The sequence below is a fragment of the Anolis sagrei genome, chromosome X (assembly GCF_037176765.1).
Source record: "Anolis sagrei isolate rAnoSag1 chromosome X, rAnoSag1.mat, whole genome shotgun sequence".
NCBI lineage: Eukaryota > Metazoa > Chordata > Lepidosauria > Squamata > Dactyloidae > Anolis > Anolis sagrei.
In genome coordinates, this window is record NC_090034.1 from 108,629,853 (window position 1) to 108,644,464 (window position 14,612).

The 14,612-nt window shown below is 52.7% G+C and overlaps 2 protein-coding genes across 2 annotated transcripts; one reads left to right on the top strand and one right to left on the bottom strand.

Moving 5' to 3' along the window:
• Positions 1 to 27: 27 nt before the first annotated feature.
• Positions 28 to 9,989, bottom strand: LOC132783170 (interferon-inducible GTPase 5-like). Its single transcript, XM_067461165.1, has 2 exons — positions 9,298 to 9,989; positions 28 to 4,247 (listed from the first exon to the last, which is right to left on the bottom strand). Exons 1-2 carry the CDS (start codon positions 9,882 to 9,884, stop codon positions 3,038 to 3,040), a joined length of 1,797 nt encoding a protein of 598 aa, XP_067317266.1. The 5' UTR covers positions 9,885 to 9,989; the 3' UTR covers positions 28 to 3,037.
• A 976-nt stretch (positions 9,990 to 10,965) lies between these two features.
• Positions 10,966 to 13,265, top strand: LOC132783169 (interferon-inducible GTPase 5-like). The gene is made up of 2 exons (XM_067460812.1): positions 10,966 to 11,754; positions 12,218 to 13,265. The coding sequence occupies exons 1-2, from the start codon at positions 11,099 to 11,101 to the stop codon at positions 13,263 to 13,265; spliced, it is 1,704 nt and encodes a 567-aa protein (XP_067316913.1). The 5' UTR covers positions 10,966 to 11,098.
• Positions 13,266 to 14,612: the final 1,347 nt, after the last annotated feature.

Genomic DNA, 14,612 nt, shown 5'->3' on the forward strand with positions numbered 1-14,612 from the left:
TGGAACAAATAACATAATACCAAGAGCAGAGGTACAACCCTTCCCAGAAGGAGGGAGGAAGAGAATAAAAGAACTTTATTGACATTGTACTATTGCACAAGGAAATGAAAGGCTTTCTCCAGCGCACATCACAAAACGACGCATCCATCCCCCGATGCCATATCAACGCGAAAGCATGGAAGAGGGGTGGAAGTAGCAGACACATGCAGAAATGTAAAGGATAGGAAAACAGGAGTCATCTGAATGTTATGAGAATACATGGGGAAATGTTATAATTAAATTACACATACACACATATATGTAGAGAGAGAAGACTGAGACCAAGAGGAAGGTCCTCCTCTGCATAGAATCATAGAATCAAAGAGTTGGAAGAGACCTCCTGGGCCATCCAGTCCAACCCCCTTCTTCCAAGAAGCAGGAATATTGCATTCAAATCACCCCTGACAGATGGCCATCCAGCCTCTGTTTCAAAGCTTCCAAAGAAGGAGCCTCCACCACACTCCCTCCGGGGCAGAGAGTTCCACTGCTGAACGGCTCTCACAGTCAGGAAGTTCTTCCTCATGTTCAGATGGAATCTCCTGTCTTTAGTTTGAAGCCATTTTTCCGCGTCCTAGTCTCCAGGGAAGCGGAAAACAAGCTTGCTCCCTCCTCCTCCCTGTGGCTTCCTCTCACATATTTATCCATGGCTCTCATCATATCCCCTCTCAGCCTTCTCTTCTTCAGGCTAAACATGCCCAGCTCCTTAAGCCGCTCCTCATAGGGCTTGTTCTCCAGACCTTTTATCATTTTAGTCGCTCTCCTCTGGACACATTCCAGCTTGTCAATATCTCTCTTGAATTGTGGTGCCCAGAACCACTTTGTCCCCTTGAGTACCCCCAGGTTCTCTCCACACTGCAGCTAGTTTGGGATTTCAGAATAGTACTGGTGAGCATCTGAGCAGCAGCAATCCAGGCAAGGCTTCCAAGTGCTGGCACTGAATGGCAAGCCCTTCCTCGGAGGAGTTTGCAAGTTTGCAAGCCCTCCAGCATGGCGAGTCCTGAGCCCTCCCTCCAGAATCTTCGCTGGAGGTGGTCTGAGGCCTTTCTGCTCCCACTTCGGAGGGAAGTTACGGAAATTTTGGCCTAAGCCTTCCTAGAGCTGATCGGCTTGAGATCACAGGTTAAGTCACGGTTTCTGTAAGATTTCCAGGCTAAAACCTTTGCACTCAGGCAGATTTTTAAAGAAGGTTTTTAAGAAGGCCAAGTCAGGGGTGCTGTGGCTTTAGCTTTGAATACGTACTTTTACAAAGGGGTTTGGCTGCTAATTTCTAATTCTATTCTAATGTTTGTATACTTTTGGATTTTAATTTGTATTGATAATGCTTTTAATGTGAGCCGGAGTCGTCATCAAGAGAAAAAGCAGGGCATAATTTATTATTATTGTTGTTATTATTATTATTGTCACTCAGACAACAGCCAGGCAATGAAGCAGATATAACCGATCATTTCTTATCAATACCCTTGATGCTGACTTCTATTTTAATGTTTGTATACTTCTGTATTTTAAATCATACTGAAAATGCTTTTATTATGAGCCACTTTGAGTCGTTGTGGAGAGAAAAAGGGCTTATTATTATTATTATTATTATTATTATTATTATTATTTCACTCAGACAACAGCCAGGCAGTGAAGCAGATATAACTGATCACTTCTTATCAATACCCTTGATGTTGACTTCTATCTGAATGTTTGTATACTTCTGTACTTTAAATCAGATTGAAAATGCTTTTCTTGTGAGCCGCTTTGAGTTCCTTTATGAAGATTGCACCGGGATTGTGGCGCATCTGGCTGAGTGTCAGCTGCATTAAGATCACTCTGACCAAAAGGTCATGAGTTCGAAGCCAGCCCGGGTCGGAGTGGGTTTCCAACCAATTGTGTGTAGCCTGTTGTCGACCTTTGCAACCCGAAAGACAGTTGCATCTGTCAAGTAGGAAAATTAGGTACCACCTTAAAGTGTGGGGAGGCTAAGTTAACTGATTTATGAGGCCATAAAGAAGACTCCAGCAAAGCACTCCAGCGGGGAAGCATGCGGGGAATGCGGAAGTGCTTCATCAGCGTCGCAGATGGACGAGGAAAGCGACAGCTCCCCTGGCGGCCAGAAATAGTTAAATAGCCTCTGTGTAAAGAATCCTAGAATCAAAGAGTTGGAAGAGACTTCGTGGGCCATCCAGTCCAACCCCATTCTGCCAAGAAGCAGGAATATTGCACTCAAATCACCCCTGACAGATGGCCATCCAGCCTCTGCTTAAAAGCTTCCAAAGAAGGAGCCTCCACCACACTCCGGGGCAGAGAGTTCCACTGCTGAACGGCTCTCACAGTCAGGAAGTTCTTCCTCATGTTCAGATGGAATCTCCTCTCTTGTAGTTTGTCTGTATATGTTTGTATGTCACAAATTGGCATTGAATGTTTGCCATATATGCGTACACTGTAATCTGCCCTGAGTCCCCTGCGGAGTGAGAAGGAATATAAAAGCTGTAAATAAGAGGAAACGTGGGGTATAAACAAACATAATTATAATAATGATATGATTTATTGCACCAAAGCAGGCCTGGGCAAACTTCGGCCCTCCAGAAGTTTCGGACTTATACTCCCACAACTATGGGAAATGTATTGTCAAAGGCTTTCATGGCTGGAATCACTAGGTTCCTGTGGGTTTTTTCGGGCTATAGAGCCATGTTCTAGAGGCATTTCTCCTGACGTTTCGCCTGCATCTATGGCAAGCATCCTCAGAGGTATCCTCACTACCTCAGAGGTATCCTCACTATCCTCACTCCCTCTGAGGATGCTTGCCATAGATGCAGGCGAAACGTCAGGAGAAATGCCTCTAGAACATGGCTCTAAAGCCCGAAAAAACCCACAAGAACCTAACTATGGGAAATTCCAAGACACCTGGAGAGCCAAAGTTTGCCCACGCCTGTCCTAAAGCCACAGACAACAGCCAAGCCACATTGTGGAGCATGTCCCCCAGGAAAGAGGCAACCCTGTGCTGCAGGAAGGATCACATTGGTGGGTGTCCCACCTCAGTCCCCGCACTGCTTCTGCCCTGCCAGGCTCTGCTGAGGAGGCGCTGGGTGTCATCGGCCATCTCCTCCAGGCAGTGGCCCAGCAGGGCGTAAGTGGCGTGGAAGGAGAGGCCGCCCGAGGCCAGGGCACCGCAGATGGGAAGGCGGTGGGCCAGGAGGTGGGCCAGGGCCAGCCCCGCGTGCCCCGGCCCTTGCCCCGCCAGCAGCCCCTCCACCGCCTCCTGGCTGACTCCACGCCCCACGGCGCTGTGCACCTCTCTCCGCAGCAGAGGCAGTGGGACTCCCGAGCGGACGGAGAGGCGGGACAGCGAGGCGGCATCCAAGCCGAGGCTCCGTCGGTACGAGGACAGCGTGCGCAGCAAGAGCGGGACGTCGCAAGCGGAGGCCAGTCCTGGCAGAGGGACGGTGGCCACCAGACTGGACAGCAGAGCCACCTTCCAGGCTTCGCGGTGCAGAGCCTGCCGCTTGCGCTCAGCCAGGGCCAGAGAGGTGCAGGGCAGCGCCAGGAGCAGGGCTTGGCCTTTGTGTCCCGGGAGCCCTCGCTCCAGCGCCTCCTCCAGTGCCGGGAGATCTGAGTGGCGGGACTGGCATCCGCTGAGCAGGAAGAGAGGCGCCTCTGCCGCGGGGATTCCCGCTTGGGTCAGGCGAGAGCGGCACTTGACCCGGAGCCCCGCCAGGAGAGCATCTTCCTCCTTCTTCTCCTCATCTTCCTTTACCTTCTTGTCTTGCAAGGCGTCCAGGTGGGTGTCCACCCCCAAGCAGATGAAGAAGCAGGGCTTTCCTCGGGCGGTCGCCACATTCGCCAAGTGGAGCAGACCCTCCCCAAAGCGCCCCGAGGACAGGAGCAAGAAGGCGTCGAAGCGGGCCACGTCCACAGCCTTCGGGTCACACAATGGGAGCTCCCAGAGGGTCACGTTAGGGTAGCCTGGAAACGGGTGCGGAGTGGGGGTCTCTGGGGGGGACTCCCCCTCCAACTCCCACAGGTCCTTCAGCAGGGTGGCCCCCTCCTTCTCTCCTTCCTCCACGACGAGGGCCAGATCCACCCGGGTGCTCCAGAGGGCCTCCAGGCTGCCCTCCACGCGGTCCGCCACCGCCGCCAGCCCCCCCAAGGCATAAGCCTCCTGGATTTCGGCCACCTCTTGGTCACTGATCACCTCGAAGCCCAGGTCAGGGGGGCCCTGGACCCTGGAAGAGAGGAGGGGAAAGGTTAGAGGTAGGCTTGGGCGATCTAGTTCGTTAATTTCGTTATTCGTTATTAATTCGAATTTAAATTAGCTTACGATCCAATATTGAGCCGTGCAGGAATAGTGTGAGGAGTAATTAAGAATCGAAACCATTTTTCCAATTTTCGTAATTATTTCGTAATTATTTCACTCTGGGCTGCACTGGGCTACCTTCCTTCCTTCCCTCTTTCCTTCTTTCCTTCCTTCCTTCTTTCCTTCCTTCCTTCTTTCCTTCCTTCCTTCTTTCCTTCCTTCCATCCTTCCTTCCTTCCTTCCTTCCTTCTTTCCTTCCTTCCTTCTTTCCTTCCTTCTTTCCTTCCTTCCATCCTTCCTTCCTTCTTTCCTTCTTTCCTTCCTTCCATCATTCCTTCCTTCCTTCCTTCCTTCCTTCCTTCCTTCCTTCCTTCCTTCCATCCTTCCTTTTTTCCTTCCTTCCTTCCTTCCTTCTTTCCTTCCTTCCATCCTTCCTTCCCTCTTTCCTTCTTTCCTTCCTTCCTTCTTTCCTTCCTTCCTTCTTTCCTTCCTTCCATCCTTCCTTCCTTCTTTCCTTCCTTCCATCATTCCTTCCTTCCTTCCTTCCTTCCTTCCATCCATCCTTCCTTTTTTCCTTCCTTCCTTCCTTCTTTACTTCCTTCCTTCCAGCTGGCAAATCCCACATTCCCCCCTTTCTCCCTCCTCTTTCTCCTGGCATCCTTCTTGCCCAAAATTTCTCATTACTTTATATTTCATACCCTCACTCTATGCCACAGGAATGCGTTGCCAGGTACAGCTAGTATAATATAATATAATATAATATAATATAATATAATATAATATAATATAATATAATATAAAATACAATTATAATATAATATATAATATAATAATAATATTATATTATTATATATTATATTATATTATTATAGTATTGTATATTATATATTATATTATATATTATATTACTATATTATTATTATATTATAATTGTATATTTTAATATAATATAATATAATATATACAATATATTATAATATATTATAATATTATATATAATATAATAATATTATAATATAAAGTAATATAATATAATATATAATATATAATAGTATAATATAATATATAATAATATAATATACAATAATATAATATAATATACAACAATATAATATAATAATATTATAATAATATAATATAATATAATATAGTTGTTGTTAGTTTTATCACACCAACAGTCAACAACAGAGGGAAAGGGAAACTTCAGAATTTCCCCCTGTCCCATCTGGAGGTTTTTTTAGCATATTGCGCAATCACGTCCGCCATTAATGAATCGATTTGTAATTTTACGAAATTTCATATATTTTGAAATTTTTAAAAGGAAAATTTTGGAATTCTAAAAAAAAACAAAACGCAAGGGCCCCCTAAAAACAAAACAAGTTTAGAACCAAATTTTTCCGTGGTTACCCAAGCCTAGTTAGAAGTGCTCACATAATAATAATAATAATAATAATAATAATAATAATAATTTGTTGTTCATTCGTTCAGTCGTCTCCGACTCTTCGTGACCTCATGGACCAGCCCACGCCAGAGCTCCCTGTCGGCCGTCACCACCCCCAGCTCCTTCAAGGTCAATCCAGTCACTTTAAGGATGCCATCCATCCATCTTGCCCTTGGTCGGCCAATAATAATAATAATTAGGGGGACTCAGGGTGGCTTACATGAGGCCACGCCCATCAGTACAACAAACACAATATTACACAAAAACATAACCTGAGTTTGGGAGTTGTAGTTCACCTACATCCAGAGATCACTGTGGACTCAAACAATGATGGATCTGGACCAAACTTGGCACAAATACACAATATGCCCAAATGTGTACACTGGTGGAGTTTGGGGAAAATAGATCTTGACATTTGGAAGTTGTAATTCTGAGATGTATAGTTCACCTATAGAATCATAGAATCAAAGAGTTGGAAGAGACCTCCAGTCCAACCCCATTCTGCCATGAAGCAGGAATATTGCATTCAAATCACCCCTGATTGGCCATCCAGCCTCTGTTTAAAAGCTTCCAAAGAAAGAGCCTCCACCACACTCTGGGGCAGAGAGTTCCACTGCTGAACGGCTCTCACAGTCAGTAAGTTTGGATTCCGTTTTTCCACCTATAATCAAAGAGCATTCTGAACCCCACCAACGACAGAATTGGGGCAAACTTCCACACAGAACCCTCATGACCAACAGAAAATACTGTGTTTTCTGGTGGTCTTTGGTGACTTTTCTGACACCCCCTTGCAACCCCCCCCCCCCCAGGTCCCAAAGCCCAGGTTGAGAAATGCTGCCTTAAGGCCATCCAGTCCAACTCCACCAACGACAGAATTGGGCTAAACTTCCCACACAAAACCCCCATGACCAACAGAAAATACAGTGTTTCCTGACGGTCTCTGGCGACCCCTTTGACACCATTTCGTGACCCCCCCCCCCCCAGAGGTCTCGACCCCCAGGTTGAGAAACACTGAGTTAGATAGATAGCAATGTCATAGTGATGATATATGGTTTGAATGGAATGGTGTGAAAGGAAGGAAGGAATGAATGAGAGCCAATAATTTTGAAGACCTCATATCTGCAAAACAACCGCCTGTTTTCTGAACTGTAATAAAAAGGAGCTGAATTGCTGACACTGATAAGAACTCTGACAAATGATTAACTGTTGGACTTTTGGGGAAAAACAACGTGTTTACATTAATCAGAGGCTCTTTTAAGTTAAGGAAATGTCTACAAGGTCCTTGTATTAAAAGGAAGTCAACATAAGCCTTGCGTTTACTAACACCAATTAAGAAGAGTCAACATCTGTCCGGGAACTGGTGTAATCATAGAATCCAAGAGTTGGAAGAGACCTCATGGGCCATCCAGTCCAACCCCATTCTGCCAAGAAGCAGGAATATTGCATTCAAAGCACCCCTGACAGATGGCCATCCAGCCTCTGTTTAAAAGCTTCCAAAGAAGGAGCCTCCACCACACTCCCCCTGGGGCAGAGAGTTCCACTGCTGAACGGCTCTCACAGTCAGGAAGTTCTTCCTCATGTTCAGATGGAATCTCCTCTCTTGTAGTTTGAAGCCATTGTCGAAGGCTTTCATGGCTGGAGTCACTAAGTTTTTGTGGGTTTTTTCTGGCTATATGGCCATGTTTTAGAGGCATTTCTCCTGACGTTTCGCCTGCATCTATGGCAAGCATCCTCAGAGGTGAGACCTCACCTCTGAGGATGCTTGCCATAGATGCAGGCGAAACGTCAGGAGAAATGCCTCTAGAACATGGCCATATAGCCCGAAAAAACCCACAAGAACTTTGAAGCCATTCCTCCATCGCGTCCTAGTCTCCAGGGAAGCAGAAAACAAGCTTGCTCCCTCCTCCCTGTGGCTTCCTCACGGATATTTATACATGGCTATCATATCTCCTCTCAGCCTTCTCTTCTTCAGGCTAAACATGCCCAGCTCCTTAAGCCACTCCTCATGGGGCTTGTTCTCCAGACCCTTGATTCTTTGAGTCGCCCTCCTCTGGACACATTCCAGCTTAGAGTCAATATCTCTCTTGAATTGTGGTGCCCAGAATTGGACACAATATTCCAGGTAACGTGGTCTAACCAAAGTGGAATGGAGCATGGGGAGCAGGACTTCCCTAGATCAGAGATTGCTATGTGTAAATGTACAGAATTGTATATGAGGAAGTCATGTACAGTGTATTCTCTCTCTCTCTCTCCTTGTGTTGTTGTGATGCTGTTTGCAGAAGGCTCTGTGTAAGTGATTAAAAGAACCTGTCTGCTAAGAGAAGATATAACCGTGTGGAAGTTAAGAAGGAAGTCAACATAAGTGTTTACCAACACCAATTAATAAGAGTCAACATCTGTGTCCCCCCCCCCCCCCCCCCCGGAGACGACTGAACGAATGAACAGCAACAGGACATCAATTGGGGAATGTGTTCTGGCCTGGTCCAAATGAGTGTTAATGATGTAATCCTGGGTTTCAGTTAAGTCAATGAGTTGGGAACCAATCAGAGATTGCGATGTGTAAATTGTACAGAATTGTACATAAGGAAGTCATGTACAGTGTATTCTCTCTCTCTCCTTGTGTTGTGATGCTGTTTGCCAAAGGCTCTGTGTAACTGATTAAAAGAACCTGTCTGCTAAGATAAGATATAACCGTGTGGAAGTTAAGGAAATGTCTACAAGGTCCTTATGTTAAGGAGGAAGTCAACATAAGCATTTACCAACACCAATTAAGAAGAGTCAACATCTGTGTCCCTGTCCCCCCACTTGTTGGAGACGACTGAACAAATGAACAACAAGACATCAATTGGGGAATGTGTTCTGGCCTGGTCCAAATGAGTGTTAGTGATGTAATCCTGGGTTTGAGTTAAGTCAATGAGTTGGGAACCAATCAGAGATTGCTGCAGAATTGTATATAAGGAAGTCATGTACAGTGTATTCTCTCTCTCCTTGTGTTGTGATGCTGTTTGCTGAAGGCTCTGTGTATCTGATTAACCTGTCTGCTAAGACAAGATACAACCATGGGGAAGTTAAGGAAATGTCTACAAGGTTCTTACGTTAAGAAGGAAGTCAACATAAGCGTTTACCAACACCAATTAAGAAGAGTCAACATCTGTGTCCCCGTCCCCCCCTTGTTGGAGACGACTGAACAAATGAACAACAACAGGACATCAATTGGGGAATGTGTTCTGGCCTGGTCCAAATGAGTATTAATGATGTAATCCTGGGTTTGAGTTAAGTCAATGAGTTGGGAACCAATCAGAGATTGCTATGTGTAAATTGTACAGAATTGTATATAAGGAAGTCATGTACAGTGTATTCTCTCTCTCCTTGTGTTGTGATGCTGTTTGCTGAAGGCTCTGTGTATCTGATTAACCTGTCTGTTAAGACAAGATACAACCATGGGGAAGTTAAGGAAATGTCTACAAGGTCAACATATGCGTTTACCAACACCAATTAAGAAACGTCAACATCTGCCTCCCCCCCCCCTCCCCCTCACCTCTCTTGGGCGCTCAGCCGGGCGTGGAGGGCGTCCCGGAGGCGGGGCAGGTCGAGGTCCCGGGGCTGCAGGGCCGACACCAGGAAGACCTCTCCGGCCTCCTCGCCCACCTCCTCCTGGGTGACCTCCCGGAGGGCGAGCAGGGCGTGATGGCGGTCGAAGGGGAGAGACTGGAGGAGGAGGAGGCGGCGGAAGGTGTGCAACTCCAAGTCGGCGCGGCTCCGGACGAAGAAGACGGTCCTCCCGGCGGCGGCCGCCTCCCGGGCCAAGCTCCGAGCCCTCGCCCCGAAGTGGCCCCGCCGCCCGGCCAGGAGCAGCACTGCCGTCGCCTCCGCCTCGGCCACCCAGCGCCCCGACGACCCCTCCTCATCCTCCTCCTCCTCGTCCTCCTCCGGGAGGGAGAGCTCCCAGAAGAGCCAGTTGGGGCGCTGGGGGTGTTGACGAAGCGAGGGGGTCTTCACGTTTGGAGCAGGCTTCTTCTTCACCTCCTCCTCCTCTTGGCCCCCCAGCAGTGCGTCCAGCAGCGCTGTCTTGCCCGCCCCCGGGGGGCCCGCCACCACCACCGAAGCCTCACCCCTCGACGCCATTCCCCGCCAAAGAAGGGGGACGCGAAGGAGACCCCCCCCACTCTCTCTCTCTCTCAGGAAAGCCGGGGCTCGCCCCCCGACGCCGTCCCCCCCCCAAAGAAGGGAGACGGGAAGAAGACCCCCCCCCCCTCTCTCTCTTTCTCAGGAAAGCCGGGGTTCGCCCCTCCGACGCCGTTCCCCGCCAAAGAAGGGGGACGCGAAGGAGACCCCCCCTCTCTCTCAGGAAAGCCGGGGCTCGCCCCCCCCCGACGCCATTCCCCCCCCCAAAGAAGGGGGACGCGAAGGAGACCCCCTTCTCTCTCTCAGGAAAGCCGGGGCTCGCCCCCCGACGCCGTTCCCAGCCAAAGAAGGGAGACGGGAAGAAGACCCCCCCTCTCTCTCAGGAAAGCCGGGGCTCGCCCCCCGACGCCGTTCCCAGCCAAAGAAGGGAGACGGGAAGGACGGGAAAGAGACCCCCCCCTCTCTCTCTCTCTCAGGAAAGCCGGGGCTCGCCCCCCGACGCCGTTCCCCGCCAAAGAAGGGGGACGCGAAGGAGACCCCCCTCTCTCTCTCAGGAAAGCCGGGGCTCGCCCCCCCCCCGACGCCGTTCCCCGCCAAAGAAGGGGGACGCGAAGAAGACCCCCCCTCTCTCTCTCTCTCTCAGGAAAGCCGGGGCTCGCCCCCCACGCCGTTCCCCGCCAAAGAAGGGGGACGCGAAGAAGACCCCCCCTCTCTCTCTCTCTCTCAGGAAAGCCGGGGCTCGCCCCCCACGCCGTTCCCCGCCAAAGAAGGGGGACGCGAAGGAGACCCCCCCTCTCTATCTCTCTCAGGAAAGCCGGGGCTCGCCCCCCGACGCCGTTCCCCCCCCCAAAAAAGGGGAACGCGAAGGAGACCCCCCTCTCTCTCTCTCAAGGAAACCGGGGCTCGTCCCCCCCCCCCCGACGCCGTTCCCCGCCAAAGAAGGGAGACGCGAAGAAGACCCCCCCCCTCTCTCTCTCTCAGGAAAGCCGGGGCTCGCCCCCCGACGCCGTTCCCCGCCAAAGAAGGGGGACGCGAAGGAGACCCCTCCCTCCCTCTCTATCTGAGGAAGGCTTTGGGGGGGGGGGGGAGAGGAAGGGCAGGAAGGGGAGGAGGCTTCTCCGCACTGCGGAAAGGGGGGAGGACAGGAAGAGGAGGCGCCTCCCTGCTTGCCTGCCTCTCCGTCGGTGGATCCGTCTCTCCCTCCCTCCCTCGGGATGGCGTGCTGCGAGGCGGAACCGGGCGCCCACTCCCCTTGGCTCCCGGAGGCTCGGGTGGGCTTCGTGGGGGTGCGACGCGGGTCCGGGACGAGCTGGCTAGTGCGGGCTTTGTCCGGGCAGCCGCTCTTCCCCTCCACCGATGCCAGGGCCTTCTTCCGCCGCAAAGACGGCCCCCCCGAGGGTCCCACGCCACACCGACACTTCCCGCAGCTAGCCCTGCACGACCTGGGCGCCCTCCCCGCGCCCCCCCAGCTGGCCTCCTTCCGCTGCCTGGTGCTGGTGACGGGGCCGGAGGACGAGTTCGAAGGGGAAGGGGAAAAGGAGGAAGGGTCCCCGCTGCGCGCCCTCCGCCGCGCCGCCCCCTGCGCCGCCCTCCTCCTGGTCCGCAGCGGCGCCGACGCCCAGAGGCACACCGAGAGGCGCAGGGCGGGGCTGTGCGGGCGGGGCCCCGAGGAGGAGGAGGAGGAGGAGGAAGAGTGGCAGCGGCGCGCAAGGGGCCACCTGGAGGAGGCCCTGCGCCGAGAAGGGCTCGACCCCCGCGACGCCTTCCTGCTCTCCGCACTCCAGCCGCGCCGCTACGACTTCGCCCGCTTTGAGCACCGCCTCGTGCTCGGGGTCCTGGGCCTGGACACCCATGGGAGGGGCGTGGACAGGTGAGCGGGGGGCGTGGACAGGTGAGCGGGGGGCGTGCACAGGTGAGCGGGGGCATGCACAGGTGAGTGGGGGGCAGGTCAACACTTCGGAGCGTCTTCTTTGCCAATGAAAGAAGCGGTCCTCCTCAGCGGTGGGGGCGCTCCCACCCAGGGCAACAGGTGAGTGGGGCATGCACAGGTGAGCAGGGGGCGTGCACAGGTGAGCAGGGGGCGTGCACAGGTGAATGGGGGCATGCACAGGTAATCAAGCAGCGTGGACAGGTGAGTGGGGAGGTGAGCGGGGGCGTGCACAGTTGAGTGGGGGGCGTGCACAGGTGAGTGGGGGGCAGTCCAATACCTCGGAGCGTCTTCTTTGCCAACGAAAGAAGCGGTCCTCCTCACTGGTGGGGGCGCTCCCACCCGGGGCCAACAGCACTAACCCCTCCTCTTTCTCTCCCCCCCCTTTCTCTCCCCCCCCCCCCAGGAGCCCCCAGGACTTGTCTGCAGCCAGCTGGAAACGGGCAGAAGAGCTTTTCCAGGCCTGCCAGCCTGGGGGTCTCCTAGCGCTGCCCGCCACCTTCCACTCAAGCCTGGAGGACCCCACAAGTGCCCGCCTGGAAGTGGCCCTGGTGGGGGAGGCCGGCCCCCTGAAGTCCTCCCTACTGCGGGCCCTGCTGGGCGAGGGGGAAGAGGAGGAGGAGGAGGAGGAGGAGGATTGGTGGCCCCCCTGGAAGGCCCGCCCCCTCCCAGGCTCTCTCCTCCCCCGAGCCTTCCTCCGGGACGTGTCCAGAGGGCCCCCCCTGGACTTGGCCCACTTTGACCTCATCCTGCTCGTGTGTCCTCAAGAGGGAGAAGCCCACCAGCACCTGATGGCAGCCGTCACCTCCGCAGGGAAGGAGGCCTTCCTCATCCGGAGCCAAGCTGAGGCCCAGGAGGAGAAGGAGGAGGGGGGGAAAGGCAGTGGGGGCCCCTCCCCCAATGCTTTCCTTCTCCCGGACGAGCTGCCCCTCCTCCTCGAGACCCTCCGGAGCGGGGGTCCCGGCTGGAAGCGGCAGGCGCTGCGCTCGTCCCTCCCGGAAGCGCTCTCGCTGCTCGTTGCGGAGAAGGCGGGGGCGCTGAGGCGGGAGGCTTGGGAGCGGGCCCGGGGCGCCACCCCCCCCTCGTGCCCCCCACAGGAAGCGGCCGCGGAGCTCCTTTCAGTCCTGGGGGGCTTCTGCCGGGAGCTGGGCTTGGAAGAGGCCTTCCTGGAGATGGAAGCCGGGCTGGGGTCCGACGAAGCGGCTGAGGTGCTGCAAGCGGAGGCCAGGAGCCCCTTCGCCCACCCCATGGCCCCCGAAGCGCTGCTGGACCTCGTCACCGGACCCCCCTCCCTGGCCAGCTGGGCCTGGAGCTTTGTCCCCTTCTTTGGGTGGGGGGCCCATGCGGAGGGCCCGGTCTCCTTCGCAGACGCCTACCGGGTGTTGCAGAGAGCGGTGACGGAGCTGGCGGAGGATGCAGAGCGGGTGCTGCGGAGGGCCCTCCTGAAAGAATAGCCCCCCCCCACTTGTGCCGGTGGTCTCTTGGGTGCAAAGGGAGATGCCACCAAAGGTGGGTGGCCTGGGGTATCGCAGGGCAAGAGCGGTGCATCCTGGTGCATCCTTCGTGCTTGCCGGACAGCCCTCGCTTGCTTGCTCGCCTTCCAATTTGCTTGCAAGAACAACATTGTGGGTAAAGGGGCTGCTCCGTCCCCCCTCTTTACCCCTGTTCTCCTGGATGAGGCCGAAGGGTCCAGCCCGACTCCACACACAACAGGCCGGCACAACGTGGGAGGAGGAAGGGGCCAGAATGAGATCGGCTAAGCCTCTCAGATAGGAAGGTGCCATTCATAGAATCATAGGCCCGGTCCTGTTCAACATCTTTATTAATGACTTAGATGAAGGGCTAGAAGGCATGATCATCAAGTTTGCAGACGACACCAAATTGGGAGGGAGAGCCAATAGTCCAGAGGACAGGAGCAGGATTCAAAACGATCTTGACAGATTAGAGAGATGAATGGCCAAAACTAACAAAATGAAGTTCAACAGTGACAAATGCAAGATACTCCACTTTGGCAGAAAAAATGAAATGCAAAGAGACAGAATGGGGGACGATGATGCCTGGCTCGAGAGCAGGACGTGTGAAAAAGATCTTGGAGTCCTCGTGGGGAGGAAGGGGAACATGAGCCAGGAATGTGATGTGGCGGCAAAAAAAGCCAATGGGATTTTGGCCTGCATCAAGAGGAGCCTAGTGTCTAGATCTAAGGAAGTCATGCTCCCCATGCTCTATTCCGCTTTGGTTAGACCACTTTACCTGGAATATTGTGTCCTATTCTGGGCACCACAATTCAAGAGAGATATTGACTCTAAGCTGGAATGTGTCCAGAGGAGGGCGACTCAAATGATCAAGGGTCTGGAGAACAAGCCCTATGAGGAGCGGCTTAAGGAGCTGGGCATATTTAGCCTGAAGAAGAGAAGGCTGAGAGGAAATATGAGGGCCATGTATCAATATGTGAGAGGAAGCCACAGGGAGGAGGAGGGAGCAAGCTTGTTTTCTGCTTCCCTGGAGACTAGGACGCAATGGAACAATGGCTTCAAACTACAAGAGAGGAGATTCCATCTGAACATGAGGAAGAACTTCCTGACTGTGAGAGCTGTTCAGCAGTGGAACTCTCTGCCCTGGAGTATGGTGGAGGCTCCTTCTTTGGAAGCTTTGAAACAGAGGCTGGATGGCCATCTGTTGGGGGTGCTTTGAATGCAATATTCCTGCTTCTTGGCAGAATGGGGTTGGACTGGATGGCCCATGAGGTCTCTTCCAACTCTTTGATTCTATGATTCTATGATTCCGATTTGCTTGCAAGAACA

Excerpts from the sequence above, each read along its gene's own strand:
- LOC132783170 (XM_067461165.1), bottom strand. The coding sequence starts at position 9,884 with ATGGCGTCGAGGGGTGAGGCTTCGGTGGTGGTGGCGGGCCCCCCGGGG. Across the intron at positions 4,248-9,297 it reads CGGCTGAGCGCCCAAGAGAG|GGTCCAGGGCCCCCCTGACC; the intron begins GTGAGGGGGAGG and ends CCTCTCTTCCAG.
- LOC132783169 (XM_067460812.1), top strand. The coding sequence starts at position 11,099 with ATGGCGTGCTGCGAGGCGGAACCGGGCGCCCACTCCCCTTGGCTCCCG. Across the intron at positions 11,755-12,217 it reads CATGGGAGGGGCGTGGACAG|GAGCCCCCAGGACTTGTCTG; the intron begins GTGAGCGGGGGG and ends CCCCCCCCCCAG.